This window comes from Antedon bifida, chromosome 6, assembly GCF_963402885.1.
Source record: "Antedon bifida chromosome 6, ecAntBifi1.1, whole genome shotgun sequence".
In the NCBI taxonomy this organism is placed as follows: Eukaryota; Metazoa; Echinodermata; class Crinoidea; order Comatulida; family Antedonidae; genus Antedon; species Antedon bifida.
Window position 1 is genome coordinate 22,688,414 of NC_136231.1, and position 19,590 is coordinate 22,708,003.

At 29.8% G+C, this 19,590-nt stretch overlaps 1 protein-coding gene across 11 annotated transcripts in view; it reads right to left on the reverse strand.

Annotated features, from left to right (window-relative positions):
- Window positions 1-236: 236 nt before the first annotated feature.
- LOC144844811 (adhesion G protein-coupled receptor L2-like) overlaps window positions 237-19,590 on the reverse strand; it is an 82,895-nt gene continuing 63,541 nt past the window's right edge. For 7 of the 11 annotated variants that reach the window (XM_078701892.1, XM_078701893.1, XM_078701889.1 and 4 more), the window contains exons 11-25: window positions 19,286-19,473; window positions 18,629-18,681; window positions 17,648-17,768; window positions 16,943-17,046; window positions 15,629-15,731; window positions 14,898-15,051; window positions 14,311-14,377; window positions 12,940-13,006; window positions 11,439-11,536; window positions 10,566-10,583; window positions 9,049-9,078; window positions 7,790-7,958; window positions 7,524-7,655; window positions 7,237-7,333; window positions 4,827-5,782 (exon numbers count right to left, since the gene is read on the reverse strand). In XM_078701892.1, coding sequence (XP_078558018.1) covers window positions 5,133-5,782; window positions 7,237-7,333; window positions 7,524-7,655; window positions 7,790-7,958; window positions 9,049-9,078; window positions 10,566-10,583; window positions 11,439-11,536; window positions 12,940-13,006; window positions 14,311-14,377; window positions 14,898-15,051; window positions 15,629-15,731; window positions 16,943-17,046; window positions 17,648-17,768; window positions 18,629-18,681; window positions 19,286-19,473 — 2,051 coding nt within the window. In that variant the 3' untranslated portion in view covers window positions 4,827-5,132. Of the gene's footprint in view, window positions 2,950-4,517; window positions 4,535-4,826; window positions 5,783-6,805; window positions 7,015-7,236; window positions 7,334-7,523; window positions 7,656-7,789; window positions 7,959-9,048; window positions 9,079-10,565; window positions 10,584-11,438; window positions 11,537-12,939; window positions 13,007-14,310; window positions 14,378-14,897; window positions 15,052-15,628; window positions 15,732-16,942; window positions 17,047-17,647; window positions 17,769-18,628; window positions 18,682-19,285; window positions 19,474-19,590 lie in introns of those variants that run through there. The other 4 variants (XM_078701898.1, XM_078701896.1, XM_078701899.1 and 1 more) reach the window with 4 other exon arrangements.

A 19,590-nucleotide genomic window follows, 5' to 3' on the forward strand; every position in this document is an offset into this window, starting at 1 on the left:
CATTATTTGTAATATTCCACTCATAAACATTCATTATTTGTATATTATAACACACCTGATTGCATTCTTGCAATTTGGTTGGTCAATTAGACATCATATGTCTGAAAAGAAGTAGATGTATATTAGTCTTAACAGAGCATTATGGCAATTGTAAAGACAATTTCGTGGAACAGATCACCATGTTATCACATTCCACTCAAGACTCAAGAATAGTTTCAAAATAAAAAGCAAAGAAGTTGTTACATTTTGATATATTTAATCATACAATTTGTGAAACTGTATATAACTAGCTACAGTATAACTATACTCCACAAATGTACAGTATTTTCTTGAAATATAATACTGTTTAAATTTAAATATTAACATCTTATAGTAGCTTACCTTATATGACTTAATTAACATCGATTACAATTATAAAGACAACACGATGTTTATGGACAAATATGGAATGAAAACTATGTAGTTTCTTTATAAAATTACTAAACAAACCAACATTTGTAAGGCAAAAAAGACATACCCTGACAAACCAATAACATAGTTCTCACACCCCTTGACAAAATAATTGACCCATTCGATTGTGACCCGATGTGCCTATTTTAAAAAATCGGGTTGTCCAGTACATCAGCAAGACAAAGTAATTATACTGTATCTTGGAAAAAAATAGGATGACCGCAAACAAATGTGTTTGAAAACGTGAAATATCAAAGATTCTAACCACAAGCCTCGTACATACTTTTAGTGAAATGTGACAATCACTTTTAACAGTGGACAGCTATCACTTAAACATTGTAAAATCTGTTCTTCTCCTATTGTCAATTAGATACTCTGCCAATGTATACTGATACTGAACTTAATTTGAGCATAAAATGCATCACATATTTAGTTTGTGGTTACCATGTCGAACTAGAGAGTTCTGGTATGAGTGTGAATGTTGTATTATGATTCTATCAGATATGAATAAAAAGAGTGATGGGCTACACAAAATAACATTATACATCCATAGTAAAATTTTTCTGATTTCATTAACCAGAATTTAACATAAAATAACTTCTGATCAACAGAATATAATGCAACACAAATAAAAAACAAGCACATTTTAGATATGTTTGTATATAAAGAGATGTATATTATAAAAACAATGATAAATATATTTTACTAAATGAAACATATATTAAAAAAAAAATATTTATAATTACGGTTATTAATGGTGATAAACTTGACACTTCCAAGGCACTATTTTACTTTGTAAATAGTAATACTCTAAATATAAATTTAAATTAAAGGAGTCGTTTTTAAAAAATGAACATTGTAATGTGGTAATTATTATTGTTTTTTTTTTATAAGGAACCATAAATATGTTTGTTTTTGTGACAATGCTCAATATAAAGTTACACATCCATGACATATCACATTTTGTATGGGCCTGGGTGCAGATTTACATTGATTTGAAAAAAAAAATTGTTTTCTTCTATAAAGTTGCATTTTAAAATCTGATGTAAAAGAACAATAAAAACTGTGATAGAGGTAAACAAACAATTGATGACAATTATATCTGCAACGAAACAAACGTCCACTGCAAGATCCGAACTGCTTCGGATTTGGGAGTTTTCTTCATTTTTCAAAGGAATATGACACTTTCATTTTCAGCATAAAAAACCCACCCAATTTATTCTAGTACAACATAAAGACCAACTATTTTATATTTTTGTGGCAAAATATAGCAATCTTAGTACAGTATACTCAAAAAGGTTCTTCGTTATATCTATTTTAATACATATATCATCATATAACTTTAATGTTCAAATAAATACATTTTTTTCTCTAAAACAAACATTTAACAAAGTTGTCATGCTTTTAATAAATACTTTGATGACCACTTTTTGGAAAGTATCATAGTAACGATACAATGGGTCAGCTTTTTTTCTTTCTAGATTTTTTTACATGAATATATAGATAGAGTATCAAAGACGTACGGTCTTTATTAAAAAAAATTTAAAGAAGAATTTCAGTAAAAAAAAAAATATTTTTGTTATTTAGTAAAAAAGAGTTGGTTAAACCCACTTCATCAGGCTATTTCCAGATGTGCTTAAGTTCCTCCAGTAGCACCTTTCATTCTTCATGACGTCAGATATGGTAGGAAACCATGCAAAAAATTGTAGTTATTAACTAGATGATTTAGCTACAAACTATACATCGATGCATTAAAGCAGGGGTTATACAAACTTTATACCTCTCTGATTTAAGGAGGAATCTGGCAAAACACATGAACACAGCTAGTGGAAACGAGTGCAGTAGGGGATGGTGAGCCCAACATTAGCTACAGTAAATCTGGCTACCATCCACACCTCATCAGCATTAGCTGCTGAAGATGTGATCTATTGTTACCATATACAAAACGACTTTACTGAAACCAAATCTTATTTTATCACTAATTGTGCAATAAACTTTTATTTAATAGAAATGTGAACATCATCATCACAATAGAATGTATTGTTTCTTGTAATGACAATGATCAGATCTTTCACTTCAAAGAACACAAATACATTGTTAGACAGATGTCATTGATCTAGTTACATTTGTTACACATATTGGCAACAATGTGCTCATTGTATTTGAACAGGTAAAACATTGAAAACTATTTTTTTTTTGGAGTTACATGTTGACAACAGTTACACAGTATGATTACATAGAAAACACACATTAAATTCTTAGTGTAATACTTCTATCTACAAAGCTCTAGCCAATCATCACTGTTAGTGGCAGTATCACATGACATGCATCTAACAACTAACAAGCACCAAATTGTTAAGAGATAATACAGTAGTAGTAGTAGATTTGTTAGGTGAGTCTGTTAGTCGTTGATCATAGATCTTCAATAATGTCCTCATCTGACATGCAAGATGTATCGTAATATTCCGATGTTGTTGTTACACTTTGCAAACAACGATCCTGGTAAGAACAAAACATTTTAGTTAGAAATGTATGTGCAAAATGTGCAATAGTATTGTTAAATGAGAGTAGTATACATAGATACTACTTGGTATACTGTTATATTAACATTAATGATTAATGTTATTGACATTTTTTTTGTTTTTATTCTTCTAGTTATTCTAGAAGAATCTTGAAGAAAATTAATTGAATACATTTGTCAATTACTAAGTTCATATAAATCAATCACTCTAATCAATTATTTGATCAATCAACTGATCAAAAAATCAATCGATTCAAAATCAATATATATTGATAAAATAAAATTTCACAGATAGCAATAGGTTACTGTAAGTAAATAACACCAATTGATAATGTTATCACTTTACATCATCTACTATGTATATTTTATACTGTATACTTACTACATTGAGAACACTTTGCAAACAAATTTGGAAATACTCGGCTGGGACTCAAATCCACCACTTAAGAAGTGTTGTTTTTAGAAAGTGTTCTCAATGTACTGGGTACACAGTACAATTTACACCAAAGTAGAGCTAAACATCTGACCAATTAAATGCTGTAATTAAGCTGTTACATACATGCTACTGAAGCAATCAGAACCATGCACATTTCAACCAGACAATTTTAAGACATTGCTACAAAAATTGTATGTTAGTTAGCCATCCATCTAATCTACCTAATGTTGAAAATGTACAAGTTAATGTTCTTGTTTCTATTGTATATCGTTGTCGACATTATTGAGCTTGATACATTTCCATATATTCACTCCTTGAAAAGTATACCTAATATCTGTATACAATTCTTTACGTTAAACTAGTAATTAGATATGTATGTGTGTGATGTTTCGACTTGTTGTCAGCAAATCTTCATATGGCAACCACTAATATCAAGTCATTGCCAGATGAAGATTTGTTGACAAGTCGAAATGTCACACACGTACCTATTTAATTACTGGTTTAACGTAATTGTATCGGCCTACAGAAGATGTTTTGATGGTTCTAAATACACTAAATGCGAACTACTAACAATGGGACCGCCTCTGAATCAAATGATAAGCGTTACAGTAGCTAGCATGCAGATGCATCATTGGTTATTAATCCCTAAATGCTAACAAGCTTCCCAGTGGTAAGATAAACATGTATAATCTAACAAGTATTGAGTTTTAGCTGCAGTTTGGAATCAGGGCAAACAAACCAATGAACAACATGAGGATGAAAGAACAAAATCCATGGTATTAAAGTACAATAAACAAAACCAAATAAAAATACAGCAAATAACTAAGGTATTAACACCGTTATTATCATACCATCATTTCCTATATGAACTTTTACATTTACTATATAAATTAATACACCAGTATCACTGCAAATGTATGAGAAAAACATGTTCCAAAGTTAGAGGGGGGGGGGGGGGCTATTATATTTGATAACGCAATAAAAGAAAAGTTTACTAAGAAACCATAATGTGGATTTGATTGAGTTTTAAACCAGTGGAACATGTTTACCATGCTAATATTCCAACTAAATTGATCAAACATATAGAAATATCATAGACATGTTGAATACCTTGCAAATTGCGTTTCCTTTTGAAAAAAAATAATAGAAATGTATTAAATTCCAGCAAATAACATGCAACAAACTGGCACAAATAATTTAATACCTGTATATGTAAATTAATACCTAAAAATGTATTTAAATGTATTAAATTTGTTTTCGATTATACATATATAGTAATAATCATTCAATCGCAAGCTTTGTATAATTTCTTTTAAAATATATATATATATTGAAACTTGCACTGATGAAGGGCTAGTGCTCTGCTTACTTTTCTGGCTGTTTTACTTAATCGTTTTGATTTAGCTTTTCGTTTTTTTTTTGTATCTCCATTGAGATCCAGGCACTGACACCCACAGCATTGTCATTTTTTCAGTAATTTGCCTTTGGATTTATATATATATTGAAATAAACAAAAGTAGCAATTTGTGAATGTAACAATAAACTAAATAAAAAGATATTAGAATTAAAGCAATTCCAATAATTGTCTATATAAGCTTAAAAATAAATTTACATTATCCACAACTATACAGGTTATTATACACAAAATTATCACTTATAATATTTATAAAGTCATTAAATATTCATAGACATTCTTATATGCAGGATAAATGCAGAAACATTGAGTTATAATAATGTTTCCAGAGGGTATGTACGTTTCATTCCCAGAAATTTAGGTGTGTTTTTGTCATCCGTTGCAATAACTTCTGAATACTTTGGTTTTCTAAATTTAAAAAGCCGTAACTGTCCCTCGCTTAATAATCGCCACGTTCTTATCCCTTTACTTACTTTTTCTTCCAGTTCATCTGTATCTTCTGTAATAACATAAACATTTGGAGTTGAGAACATTTTATCTTCTTCTTCTTCATTACATTCATTTACTTTATTTTGTGTAGTCTCTTTAATGTTTTCATTTATTTCTTTCTCATTTTCGAGTCCATTCACATAACCATTGATCAATGGTTTACTCTCGTTTGGCACATCTTTTAAATCATCCTCTAAGTGAGTTGTTTCTGTTATGTCACCATTAAACGATGATTTTTGTTCTGGTTCCTCCTCTTTTACGTCAAACAACTGCAATGGGTTGGCTCGGATACGCCAGCCTAAGTGATCTGCGATGCTATCATCAATTATGCTATTTTCATCTAAGGCTAATGGGGCTGGGTCTTCTTGGGGTTCTTTTAAGAAAACATCACTCGCATATTCATTTCCTTCGTGAATCATCGGTGATTCTGAGGAAGGACTTTCGACACTCACACTAAATCTGTTTGGTGCTTCTGAAAAAAAAGTCAAATCACAATGAGTACATAAACAAATGCTGCGGCATCAAATAATCATTCTAGTAATTTAAATCAATGTTTTTTAAAATGTTGAATTGGATTAACAGAATTGGTCTTTACTCTATTTAGTGAACAGTACTGTTTTTTTCCACTTAAATTAAGATTATTTACTACAAATTTTTCTAAAAAATGTTAAGCAATTGTGTTAAAATAAAGATTCTATTTAAGATTAAGTATTGTTTTTAGATCAACATGCAAAGTTAAAATGTCTACTGATCTTGTAACACCTTTCCTGTTCTCTACAATGGCACTGAAACGTCATATTCACTGGTGTTACACAATCTAAAATTCAGTACACTACATCTGCTAAATTGACTCTCAATTGGAGACCATACATGCACTTATATTATATTACAATATTATAAATACAATTGTTTAATAGCAGTATTTTGTTATTAAATCTTAAAAATTATCTATTATTAACATGTGTTAAGTCAATAAATAGATATTTATTGAATTTATTAAAAAAAAGCAATACTACCAAGTATAATTTTCAAAAAAAAACTTTTTTAAAAGAATTAATGCAAAAATTATTATTATTATTAAATACAGTTGTTACAATAACAATGCAATGTTGCAAAAATAACAAGCTACTGTCATAACTTTAAAAGCTACTTGAGTACTTTTATAAGCTACTGCAGTACTTTTATAAGCTACTGAGTACCTTCATTTGGTTTATTGAACAATAATATTGCAGTTATACAAATTAAACATAAAAGATCATTTATTGAGTGATTTTTAAAATCATGTGTTTGTTGCGCTCTATTGACTCTGGTGCAATGCAAGCAAAATGAAAACTCCCTATTAAACAGTATAACTGCATCAATAGGTTACAGTAATCAACTTTCCCGAAACTGGACTTTGTTAACTGAACATTCAATTCATCCAAAATTAATTTTTATCATTAAAAACGCATTCGAGAGAACCATACATTTTTGGGCAGTTCAGTTTCCAGTTCGGGAGAGTTAACTTTAGTAAATTAACCAAGGTCAAGAATTTTCAGACAGGGCATCTAGAATTGTGAGATATTAGTTGATTGGTAAGGCTTCTTTTGTGTCTGCAGTCAGTTCTGCTGGGGCATGCAGAAATGAAAAGGAAATGATCATTTACTGTATATCGGTCAGGTTCGATGATATTTGTATCATTTGGGGCAAAACAAATTTCAAAATCTAGAAAAAGAGAAAGGTACAGAACACAAACCATAACATAATGTTGAATTTAGAAAACAAAAAAAATAAACAATTACAATTTAGACTGTATACACAAGAAAGTTTAAAATAATTTCACAACAGAATAGATGGACTATAAAATGTCTAATATAAGATAAAGTGAAACAAAGAAACAAGTATGAGAAAAATAGCAATGTAAAAAACTAAATGTCAATACAGTACCTCCATAAGACCCTTTGTTAAGTGAAGAGTTACTCTTTCGTTTGTCAACACTAGTTGAATCACTATAGCGACGATTGTCCCACATGTTTCGCAGTTTCTATAAAAAAATTGATAATTCATAATCATTAATACACTTTACGTTATCATCATATGAGCATGCTTACAGAACAATCTATGATGTGATAGCTGTTGCAAATACTCTAATTTGAGGATTGGACGACTAGGATCTACTGCAACACTGGTTTGAAAACATAAGCAGATAAAATTCCAAATTATTATTAACTTACTGCCGATGTAGAGCTTGATCTGTATGATGCCTGCTGATTAGACTGAGTAGACGACATGCCACCAAATTGGGTTCTCAAACATGTTGGCATCCAAGCATTGTTACGCACAAATCTTCTGTATTCTTTCTTCACCTGCATTAAAGAATAATCAACTTATAAAACTGAATGTTTTTGAGGCTTTTGAAACAGGTGAACAAATAAATATTATATACTGGATTCAATAGATAAATTTGTAATACATGTATGCATGAGTTTTGAATTCTCACCTTATCGTTCATCAAGCAGTGGAATACAAATATGAAAACTCCTTGCACTGAATTGAATATGGTGAAGATGTACGCAAACATGACAGTACTGTCACTAACATACAGCAAACCAAAGATCCATGTTATTCCCAGAATACAGAGCAATACAAATGAGCCACGTACCCAAGACCTAAAACAAAAGATTAAAGATTAAACGAAAATACATTATTATATTGTTTGAAGGTTTGCATGGTGAAATCAATGTTGATATAAAATTTGCAGTACACCACGTATATTAGTTCTGAAAAAAACTGTTTAGTTTCTCGACGTTTCGATCAATATGCTTTGATCGTTCTCAGGAGTGATATACATGGTGTACCGAAAATACATTAGATATATAATAAGAAGATTTCGATTTATGAAGACCTATTTTATATATCTATGTGCATTGATAGGTCATTAGTTTTTTACAGCCAGTTGTTAGCAATAATTGATTTTAAATCAAATAAAAATAGTGATAGATGACATAAATTACATGTCAATGATGTAAGTATACAATATACACAATGAAAGATAATGTACTGTAGAGCTCTTTTTGAAGGTCTGTAATTTGCGATGTTTAACTGTGCATAGGTAACAATTTCTTAATTAATCATGTATTGTACAAAGAGCTCTTAATTTTTGCACTTCTGAATTTCTTGCAAAAAGTAAGAGTATTTAGAAATGCAGAGTTCTACAGTTCAAATAAGATGAATTTAATTTATTATATAATACAGAACTATGGAGGTGAGTAATACAATCATCTGTTTGAAATTAAAATAACATAATGAAAAATAAAATGCAGTTAATAGACATGAATCCAAATAATAACAATGAAATGCATGAACATTCAAAAGAAGATAATACGAAGATATAAATACTCAGAGTGATGTTAATTGTACATAAAATTAAAATAAAATGTCCTTTTTACAGATATCACAAATCTATCAAAACGTGAGAAGTTGCAAGAAAGACAGAATAGTTGAATGACTCAAATTCAAAGTTATCTGTTCGCTATTACAAAATAGATTTTTGAAATAAAATGTTAGAAACGAGTATTATGGTAGTACATAAAGTAAATGAAAATGATAACAAATAATGAATGAAAAAGTGCATTTTCAGAGTATCTGTTGCAACAATTAATAGAAAGATATAAATTAACCAATCAGTGATTAGATGAAATGTTTTTGTTGCTAGGATACCATCACCAAGATGCAGGTTACCAAGGTGATGCTACTTACATAATATACTCCAGTCTATCGGTTCCAACACTGTGATTGAAAGTAAATAATCATTCAAAATCATTTATATAAAAACTTTACATTTATAATAAAGATTTTAAATTATTAATTAATACTTTTGGTTTTAGGGGTCTTGTGTCATAATCCTTACAGTTTATATATTGTATTGCTTTGTTAATTTAAATGTTAAAGATGATTAAAAATATAAGGGCAATAATAGAGCAAGAACTATAAGGTAAGAAAAAACAAAATTGGCCAAGAAAATGTTGCAAGCTGAGTGGGCAAGGAATACTTAATGGTAATGACATAAAACTATGACAAAAAGCAAATATCAGAAACAAAATGATAACTACAACTTACAAAAGACGATTGGAATTGGCAGAATAGGAATTGACAGATTACAAATAGGGGAAAATTACATGGAATTACTCTTTTACAATCAACTATACCCATAAAACAATACAGAATGTAACAGTTACACCATGTATTTTTACATCCATGGTCACACAACTGATAGTTAAAAAATGTAATTTTTTAACATTATGATGTAAAAATGTGACTTTAGAGTACCGAAAACCTGCAAATCATTTCATAAAGATCTGTTTACACTATCAAACTTTATGTGACAAGAAAATGTGATGTGCCCATATAAATACAATGATGTCATATCATTACCATATTTGGGCATATCACTACCATAATTGGGCACATCACACAATTTTTGTCAAACTAGTTTGATAGTGTAGACAGAGCTTAAGTATGACAGAAACTAGATAGATAGGCACATATCATAAAACAATGTACCATCATGGAAACTAATACTCTATATTAGGCCTATGTATGATTTTTTGTAATGATAGTCATGGATGGGTTTCATTACAATACATGTATTTTTAAATTGGATGACTTTTTACATGAATGTATGTACAGCAAGGAATGCTTTGCAATTTAAGAAAAAGAAAAATCTATTATGAAAATTGATACCAATAATGTTTTGATGGAATGAAATAAATCTGAAGCTGCAACTTAAAAAACATTCACAATAGCCTATACATGAATTTGTTCATAATAAGTCAAAATGGTGCTGTAAGTCAAAACCACAAAAGAACAGTTTGAATGCTAAAGCTTAGCCCCCATAGTCCACGGAAATATGGGGCCTCCCCTGAATCACCCACTAACATTAGTGGTCGATTGTTACATTAGTGGGTGATACATCCCCACCCGTGACACTATGCTCTATATCTGGCCCGCAAGATGATTTGTAATAATGGAAAAGTAATTTAATCCATGTTTAGATCTTTGAATCCTTTTTTTTTTGTTTTTTTTTTAATGAAATAAATGTTTTTTTTTTAATTATTTGATTAAATCATGTGATCAGCCACTCATAAATGTCAAAGAGCTGTTTGTAAGCCATTTCAAACTGTTCTCAATGTAGCGAAACTTGAAATAAAGAGTGCGTGAAAATATTGAATAAAATAGGTGCAAAATGACGATATTAATTGCTGTATTATTCTTACACAATCTTTTCTGTAGAACTTCATACACAAGGCAATTATGAAACAAATACAATAATATTAATTTATAGTTTTAAAAAAACAACATTCATTTAGAAAAATAGGGGGAAAATCTCTCTGTTTACTCAACAATGGTAGAACTCCTGTAATATAAAACATTGTCTATTTCGTGATTAAAACTAAAGTGCATTTGAATAATCATCAAATGATATGAATTATTTTCCTTTTCATTAATTATATATCATTTAATACTTCCTTTTCCAATGAAATGAGTAGTTTATTTCCTTCCTTTTCTAATCCCCAATGTTTTGCATGTCACGCATTTCAAATCCCACCAGTTTGCAAGGGACAGTCAATGCACTGATGAACGTATTCCAGCTTACAAAACTATCAACACGTTGGATGGTTCGCGTGTCATGCATTAAAACTCCCACCCATTCACAAGACCAAGAATCACACGATTCTCACAAGCTTATGATAATATCACATACTGAGCTTATTATCGTTGCTAATTGCATTATGTCGTCAATGCTCGATAAAGTTGTCCGTCTGGTAAAAATGTCCCAAGAGATGTGCGATCTCTTTTGAGTTATAAAAATGTGAAATTGTCTGGTTTTACTAACTATACAAATCTTTTGTTTGCGTCCAAGTCATCAATTGCGTACGAAAAAACATGATGACGTATGTTAACACTAACGTGATAATACTAATTTCCTTTGTACCTCAGATTTTATGTATCTTTTCACAATTTTGTTTATAATCAGTTAAAAAAATCTACCTTATGTTTAATATAACAAAAGTTAATCAGGATTTTGTTTGACAGGTTTTATAATTAAATTATCAGTGCGTTAGAAAAGAGCAAGTCAAAATACTTACGTCAGTTTCTCCTTGGTCGTTTTTTGTCGCTTGTTTGTTGCTATGGTGCTGTGACGGCACATTATAACAAACGCCATCGTGAGAAAAACTGTGTTGACCTAAGAAAAATATATGTTTTTATAATATCAATTAAAGAACAAAAACATTTCAATTCTCATATGACCATGATACTTTTTGTTTCTAATAAGTCAGATTTGTAGGTACAACTGTAAATGAAAAGTTAGTTATTACTACTAATATTATTTCCTGTTAATTTTTTTTCATAACACTTGGATAAATTTCATTATACTTTTGATTTTATCATATTTTAACTCTTCTGTCTTTCTTTGATATGTACAGTATATTAATAGAATTATTATATTATTTTATACTAACTGAAGCCTGACCAACAAAATGAAAAAAGAAAGTATGAGACTCTTTGATGCAATTCGCTTTAGAATATTTGCCCCTTGAGAGATGGTTATAACATCTATACAATATTGTAATAAATCCTAACCATATTAATCGGACAGTCCCTCGAGTCTACAAACTTGAAATCTAGGTCAAGAAATTATGATGAAGCTTTACATTCATACAATTTATTAATTACAAAATCTGGCTTGTAGTGAATTCGCTAACAATTAATTATTGAGAAGAGCAGTGCATCAAGATATGAATAGACTTGTAAAATTCCTACTGATAAAATCTATAGGTATAAAATAATTGAGAATATAGTTTAAAATTGAAGTTAGTTTAGCTGGGCATTACATACTATATTCAGCAGTTTGAAATTATTTAATTCTCAATCACAACAAGTGCCAGGTTTTTATTTATCTTTTTCTTCTTCCTCTTCTTCTTCTTCTTCATATTTGGAGCCAACTTCATATGTGAAGACTCTGCTCCTCCAACTCTGTTTTGCTAGCTCTACTGTATTTGGTTGTGTATTATTATTCTATTTATAGTTATTCTTTTACAAAGAATTTCTATTTAGTTATTCTTTTCTATTTAGTTATTTCTGTTCTACTTAAATGATCACCCGCTTTGGGGTAGGTTTTTAAAAAAAATCATCAGGGTTGTTTTTTTGCATATAACCCAGACTTTATCGAGGTAGTTTTTCTGACAGTATATGTATGTCTGACAGTATGTCTGTTTTACCTATCACCATACTCTTCCGTGAATTCATTGACGTGAAAATGTCAATTAGCAATAAACAACTGTCCCGTCATAATTATACTAGCCTAATTGAATATTATAGAGATATTGCAGGGCGCCCTAATTTTATAATAATGCAAAATGGCCATAGTTTGTCATCTGATATGTTGGACATGAGGCTTGTGTTTGAATGAGACAGGACTAACTTGATGATTAGGGCAATTAAAATGTTTATCATTATCTTAAATATTTTAATATTCATTCAATTGTTTGTATCATATCTAATGCTGAAAACCAATCATATAATTGATTAACTTCCAAAAATAAAGACTATAATCAATTGATTATTATCATTAATTTATCATCTTACCATAATCACAATGCAGATTGGCCCAATGAAAGACCAGATGAAATGGTTCTCAACTTCCAACCAACAGCTATTAAAAAAAAACAATAAATATATTATAATAAACCAGTTAAAAAGTGATTTCTTCACTGTGATGAAACCTTACAAAGAAAAAGCAGGGCCCCTCATATGTAAATACATTGAGAAAAAGATTACAACTTAATAAATCAGATTAAAAGAGATAACGCTTGACAAATAAGTTCAAACACGCAAGTAAAATCTATCAGTATTTCCTTGCACGTGTCAATTTTACCCCCACTTGTCGTACTTTATTACAAATTACACGTTACGATAGCTGAAGACCCTGCAACACTTTACAAAAAAAAGTGTACATGATTTGTTTTTAATGAAATGACAATATTCTGAACAGTGATGATAACAACAAAAATTGTGAACAACTTTTCAGATTAAGTATTTCCGGACTACAAAATTAAATGTTTTGTTAATTTATAAATTAAATATATTCTCGTTAAGTAGTTACACTAATTTGTGTTTCACCATGAGTGATATACTTTAAACTGCTTATTCAAAATCATGATCAATAATTTCTGTTAGAAGGTAATACAATATTAGGTCAATGTTATTAATAGGATTCAGTTTCGATTCACACAATTCATTCATACATCTTCAATTACTTTTGCAACAATGAGAGGTAATTAGTGAATCATCAAGATCATTAAATAACAACTTTAAGATGAAAGGGACATTATAAAAAGGAGGTTTATAAGCTTTAAATAATACATTCTGTATGAATTTTGTTCATCTTTAAATGAATGTCCATGTTATCAACTAATTTGTTAAAATGACTCAACGAAATCGTAGACAAAAATAATTTGTTGATATATTCAGGAAAACATTTTATTGGTTTGGTCTGTAGATTTGGTAATTATGACCATATGATTGCATTTGATAGAATCTATACTGACATAGGTCAAAGGTGAAGGTAGCTGATGTCTGTCGTAAGGAAAGGGTTAGGAAGTCCTGAAAATCATCGATGTTGATAATAAGTGAAAGAGGATCAATGTTGTCAGTGGGATTGAAGTAATAATCATGTCTCTTGTGGGAAAAGGGTGAAGTTTGTAAACATTATGGGGGATGGAAAGAGGTAGTTTGCCAGGAGGATGATATTAAGTAATAAAAACTAAATAATACTGTACTGGTTTTTTCGAGAATTGTTGTAAGTTTAGGTTTCACTGTAACAAGTACTTGTGGTGTGGCAGAAAAAATCTGTTTCGGGGCAATGTGATATAAGACAATTTTTCACAGGAGTTAAAAGAAAACTGTGGCTGACACATGGTAAATACATGTAGGGAAACTATGGCAATCTGTACTTACTGGGTCTCTGTACCATATCCTTCATAATTAGCAAGGGCTGCAATTCCTACTGTGATGAGAGGAACACCTAAAGAAAAATGATTTAAATAATTATGAAGTTACTTTTATCATTTAGCATTTTTAAACATACAGTACTGTATTTTATAGCTTTTGTATTATTTTGAAATCTGTATATCAAACACATGATCTAGTTTACAATTAACACACAGAATATTATAATTAGACATACATAATATTTAATCACATTAGCCCCAGGAAAAAAATATTGTTTTCTGAAAACTTGGCAAGTCATTCTGGATGTTTTCCTTTGTCGTTTTGTGAGAGTTGAATGTGTTCATTATGGTTCAGGTGTGTTGATTAAATTACTGTCCTTTGTTCGTTTTAATTAGCTGTAACTTTTGAAAGTGCTGGTGTAATGTGGACTAAGAGTATATCACGCATATTGCAATTATTATACACCCTCGGGAAAAATGACATTAATTATAGATATCCATTTCATTTGGTACATGATCAATATTTACAAATGTTTTTAAACATTGTGCTATAAAGAAAGATATTAAAAACCATGATGACTGTAATGATCTTACCATAGCCAAATGGGTAATAGTATTTTCTTCTTGAACTTTCCGCTTCAAAGACTTCAACCAGCATCACGTATAATTGAATGCCCTCTAGGCACATCCATGCAAACGACGCCAAGAAAAAATAGTGCAGTAAAACTGCTACAATCGTACACATCATCTAATAAAATGAAATTATTATTGAAAATCATTCTTTACACAGTGATTGTAAGTTTGCAGCATCTTCAAGTCCTGTTAGAATGCAAGTCTAGAATCATAAGGGTAACTAGGTACTGTACCAGAGATTTCATATAAAACCTTCTAACTATAAGGCTGTAACGGGTACTATTACATGACAATCTACACAAGTTTTTAATTATGAAGTGCCTTATTGACATTGAATTTCAAATTGAATAGTGCTAGATTAATTTATGTTCACAGGTTAAAAGGATAGTGGTAAACTAGTGGATTAAATTTAAAATGTTTGATCTACCTAGTACAAAAGGATAGTATAATCATAGCGCAACTTTTAATAGTAATATCAACATTGTAAAAGTGGCATTCACAGACAATTTTCTTTACTGTAATATAAACACATGAACATAAATAACAATTGAAGTATATATATTGTTTATAATACTGTAAGTCTATGATAAATCAATTTGAATTAGTATAAACAAAATATGTTTAATTTAAACACAAAAGTTCTTGGAGATCATGTGCCCTAACAGAGATTGAAATTAAATAGAATTACTTACAGGGGAATCTCCTTTGTCAATGCCAATAAGGAACACAAACTCAGCTACCAGCAAACACAGGCACAAGTTCTTATGAATGGTGTTACGGTCATTTTGAAGATTTCTAAATAAATTAGAAAATTGAATTCAATATTTTGACATTTATGTTATGCGATTTTTAAAAATGTTCATGACTGTTTATGTGTTTGTTTATAATTTAACCATAATACCGTATTACAATCATTAAAAAGATAATGAAGTTCTTGGTCTCATTTGTTAGAGATAAAGATCAGCCATATGCTGCTTGGAATGATTGGGATATGCTTTTTATTTACAGTACCATATTAAGTATAAGAATCATTGTACTAAATTCTCTTTTTCAAATTTTTTTTCAACCAACTAATATAAACATTGTTAGGTAAGCAACTCCTGAAAATTATCACTACAGCGATTTGTAATAAAAAATATAATATTATATCTGTTACTTAATTATCAACAAATAAAACTGAATATCTTGAACAGCAAATCTACGCCCACTTAACGTCAACATGTGTTGACAAATATCATTGACGTCAATTAGCAAAAACAATACTGGTATTACACTATAATCATAATCGTTATTAACACTTTAAACAACCAAGCTAGTCTCAAAGTCTGTGTTTTAATGTTCAAATCGAAAACCAGAAAATTTACAATTTATGGGTAATCCAGTTTTCTTTTATTATGCAATTTGGTTTTATTATTTATACTAAACAATGCAAAAAAAAATATCAAATAAAATAAGAAATGGAAGGAAAAGGAAACAAAGTAGATTCTCACAGTGTAATTGATTGTTTGAATCGTTGTTGTATTGGCTGATTAATTGATTGTTGAAATAATTATAATTGATAGTATGACTGATTGATTATTAATTAAATAAGTAACTTGAACTAATTAAAAGATAATATTAGGCTATCAATTAACACCATGTTTTCTGCGATATACAGATACAATGTGGGAATGTTAAAACAAATAATGAATGTTTTCTGAATTAAACAGAGTGGAAAGTATTTTGTAAAGTAATCGTATTCTAGTAATCATTTATTTCGGTATTTGGTCATCCTCCGCATCCATCTTGAATCCGCGTATGCCAAAGGCTAAGCAGCGCAAAAATGCAGCATTTTGGCTGTGGAACAGAACAATAGATGATACACTGTCTAGGTTGGATTTCTGTGTTGCATTATACATCAGCCTCTCGTGTGACATACAAGGTAGTGTCTTTATATAAAACGACTACCAAATTATATTAACAGTAACAAAGTATCCATCATTCTGAAAAGGTACATATGTACTTACTTGAACACAGTGAATGTAATAAAGGCCATTAGGAGACAGGTGATAGAGATTGTAAATCCAGCATAGGTGATGGTTGATAATGCAAATGTATGCACGTCAGAAATCTATATATAAACAAATATCCAATTTAACATTTTACTGGATACATTTTAATTCAAAATGTTGATATAATGATAATATATCATCAAAAATTCAATAGCAAGGTAATTTCAACCTAAGAAGTTTACCGATTTCAAGTTATTTTTAGTTTTAATGCATCACTTGTTGCTATGTAATCACCTGGTAATATAGCAGAACAAATCTAAAGAACATCATGGTTGAAAACATCTGTAGCTACAATTGAATAACTGAGGAGGAATGTATTACTACTAATAGTAGCAAGCTTAAATGCACCAGTGATGCATTATTCTATCTATGCAAAATGTTTGATTGCAAGACTATATTAATACACTTGGTAAATTGTGCCAAAGCGTGGGGAAAATACATCTAGAAAACTATAAAAGTTTGGAGACTGTTTTCTTAGTGTCTCGTAAGTGAAGACGGGGAATAACAACAAATTTTGGGTCCCTTTTTAAATTGCTACACATAATTATACCTTTGTAATTTGAGCTGTCAGAATTATAGCTGATATAATTGTAGCAATTATTTCTCTTAAAGGGGCAGAGGTAGTAATGTTGGTCTATTTAAATAACTGCATAGACTAACCTGAACTCCTTTTACATCCATTATAATAGCAAAGTTTGTGAGATGATTGCAAGAGCATTCAGTGTGGGTAGAGTTACTGTCTACAACATGACAGCCTTCACTAGACCACTCCCCATGTGTACTGAAAAGAGAACAACCATTACATTTGTAAATGCAATAAAATAAATTGCTTACTTGTACTGTAAATGACAGAAATTTAAGTCAATATATATAAATTAAACTGCCAGGAAATATATTGAAAATGTATAAACAGTAAGATAAGAAAATTTATGAGGAAAAGCCATTCCAACTAAGATTCGAACCTGGAATTTTCTGATTATGTGTGTATTATGCAAAAATACTTAGACCACTGAGACTTTCATGGAATGGTTCAAATTTGATTGGATAGCAACACCCTCATCTTTAGTATATTATAGTCAATTTATATATTTACAGGAACAGAAAAAATTCTAAACGATATGGTATATATTTATACTTTATTTGTATCTGGGCCAGAATCACATTCTACTGTTAAATAATTATACAATAACTTTCAGATTTATTCACTTCACAAAAAAAAACCTCTTATATGAGATAATACATCTGTTTCTAAAAATATATTTTGTGCCAAGTTCATTACACAATGAAGTCATGAGATAAGCTTAAAGCAAACTAATATATATATAGATTTGATAAGTTAAGACAGCACTCAAGGGAAAAAAAATAAATGCGGCTGACTTGTAGAAATAGAAATTAATGATCTGTGGGGTTTTTTGAGAAAAAACACTGCAGCAATCAATTTGCTGTTTTTTTCCTTTCACAATTCATATTAATGTTACCTTGAAATCTTAATTGATCTAAGAGAGTTTGTTTTTTACATAAATTTATAATTAAAAACACTGCAAACATATCGGTTTTACACAATGTATATAGAAAAGTCTGGTTGTCAAAGAATAAATGGTTTATAAATATAATGTACAGAGTAACAATAATGTTAAATACCTGTTTTCAAATTTCCAGAATGAACATACAGGATCTTTATTTGAACTTCCATTCTGTTAAAAAAAACAATCACATTTATATATATATATTATTCAACCTGATTCACTCTACAAAATCGTAAAAATAAGTGTTAACACAATTGTATTGGTCATCGTTTATTCTTCAGATAGGTTGTTAGAGTTTACATAAACCAATGTAACATAGCACATTGTTTATGTATCTTTTTTACACAGTGAATACATTACACCATTACAAACTATAGTGTGTAAAAGCGTTAACGTTTAGCATACAATAAGATTATTCCAGAAGAAGTGTGTTGTGTGTGAATCGGGTATTAGTCTAAAAATATCAGGGTATCATATTGAGGTTTTTCCTGACAGCAAACTCTCCTTCCCAAATCAGTGTAATATGGAAACTGCTAGTATTATTCATTTTTAACTGTTTTTACTTTGGTACCATCAGAAATTCATTCAACAATGAATAATAATAATAATAATAATACAAACAATAAAATCATAGATACCAACAAACAATTACAGTACCGAAGACAGTTCATTGATTGAAGGTGAATAATATAAGAATAATTACAACTTTCCTGAACTAGAAATGCGGGCAAGAAACATTTTCCTACGTTTATGTCTTTATATTAACCCTTACCTTTAAATGGTTGAATACCATTTTGACAGGTTCTTTGAGAGGTGCTGGTGTCATTGGGTCGTTGACTGACAGCGATATGATTCGAGAGTTCACAAATTGTTTATTCACAAGCGTATCCTTACGTTTCTTTGTCACGCCTAACAACTCTTCCATGTTATTGTATGCAAAGAATACTAGTTTGACCCTACCTACAAAGATGAAGAAAAAACACATTCTATTTTAAAATTTAATGTACTTTACTGTATTTTAATATCATGTTTTGCTTGTATAAAGAGTACAATTACTGTTTGAATGTATTTTAATAT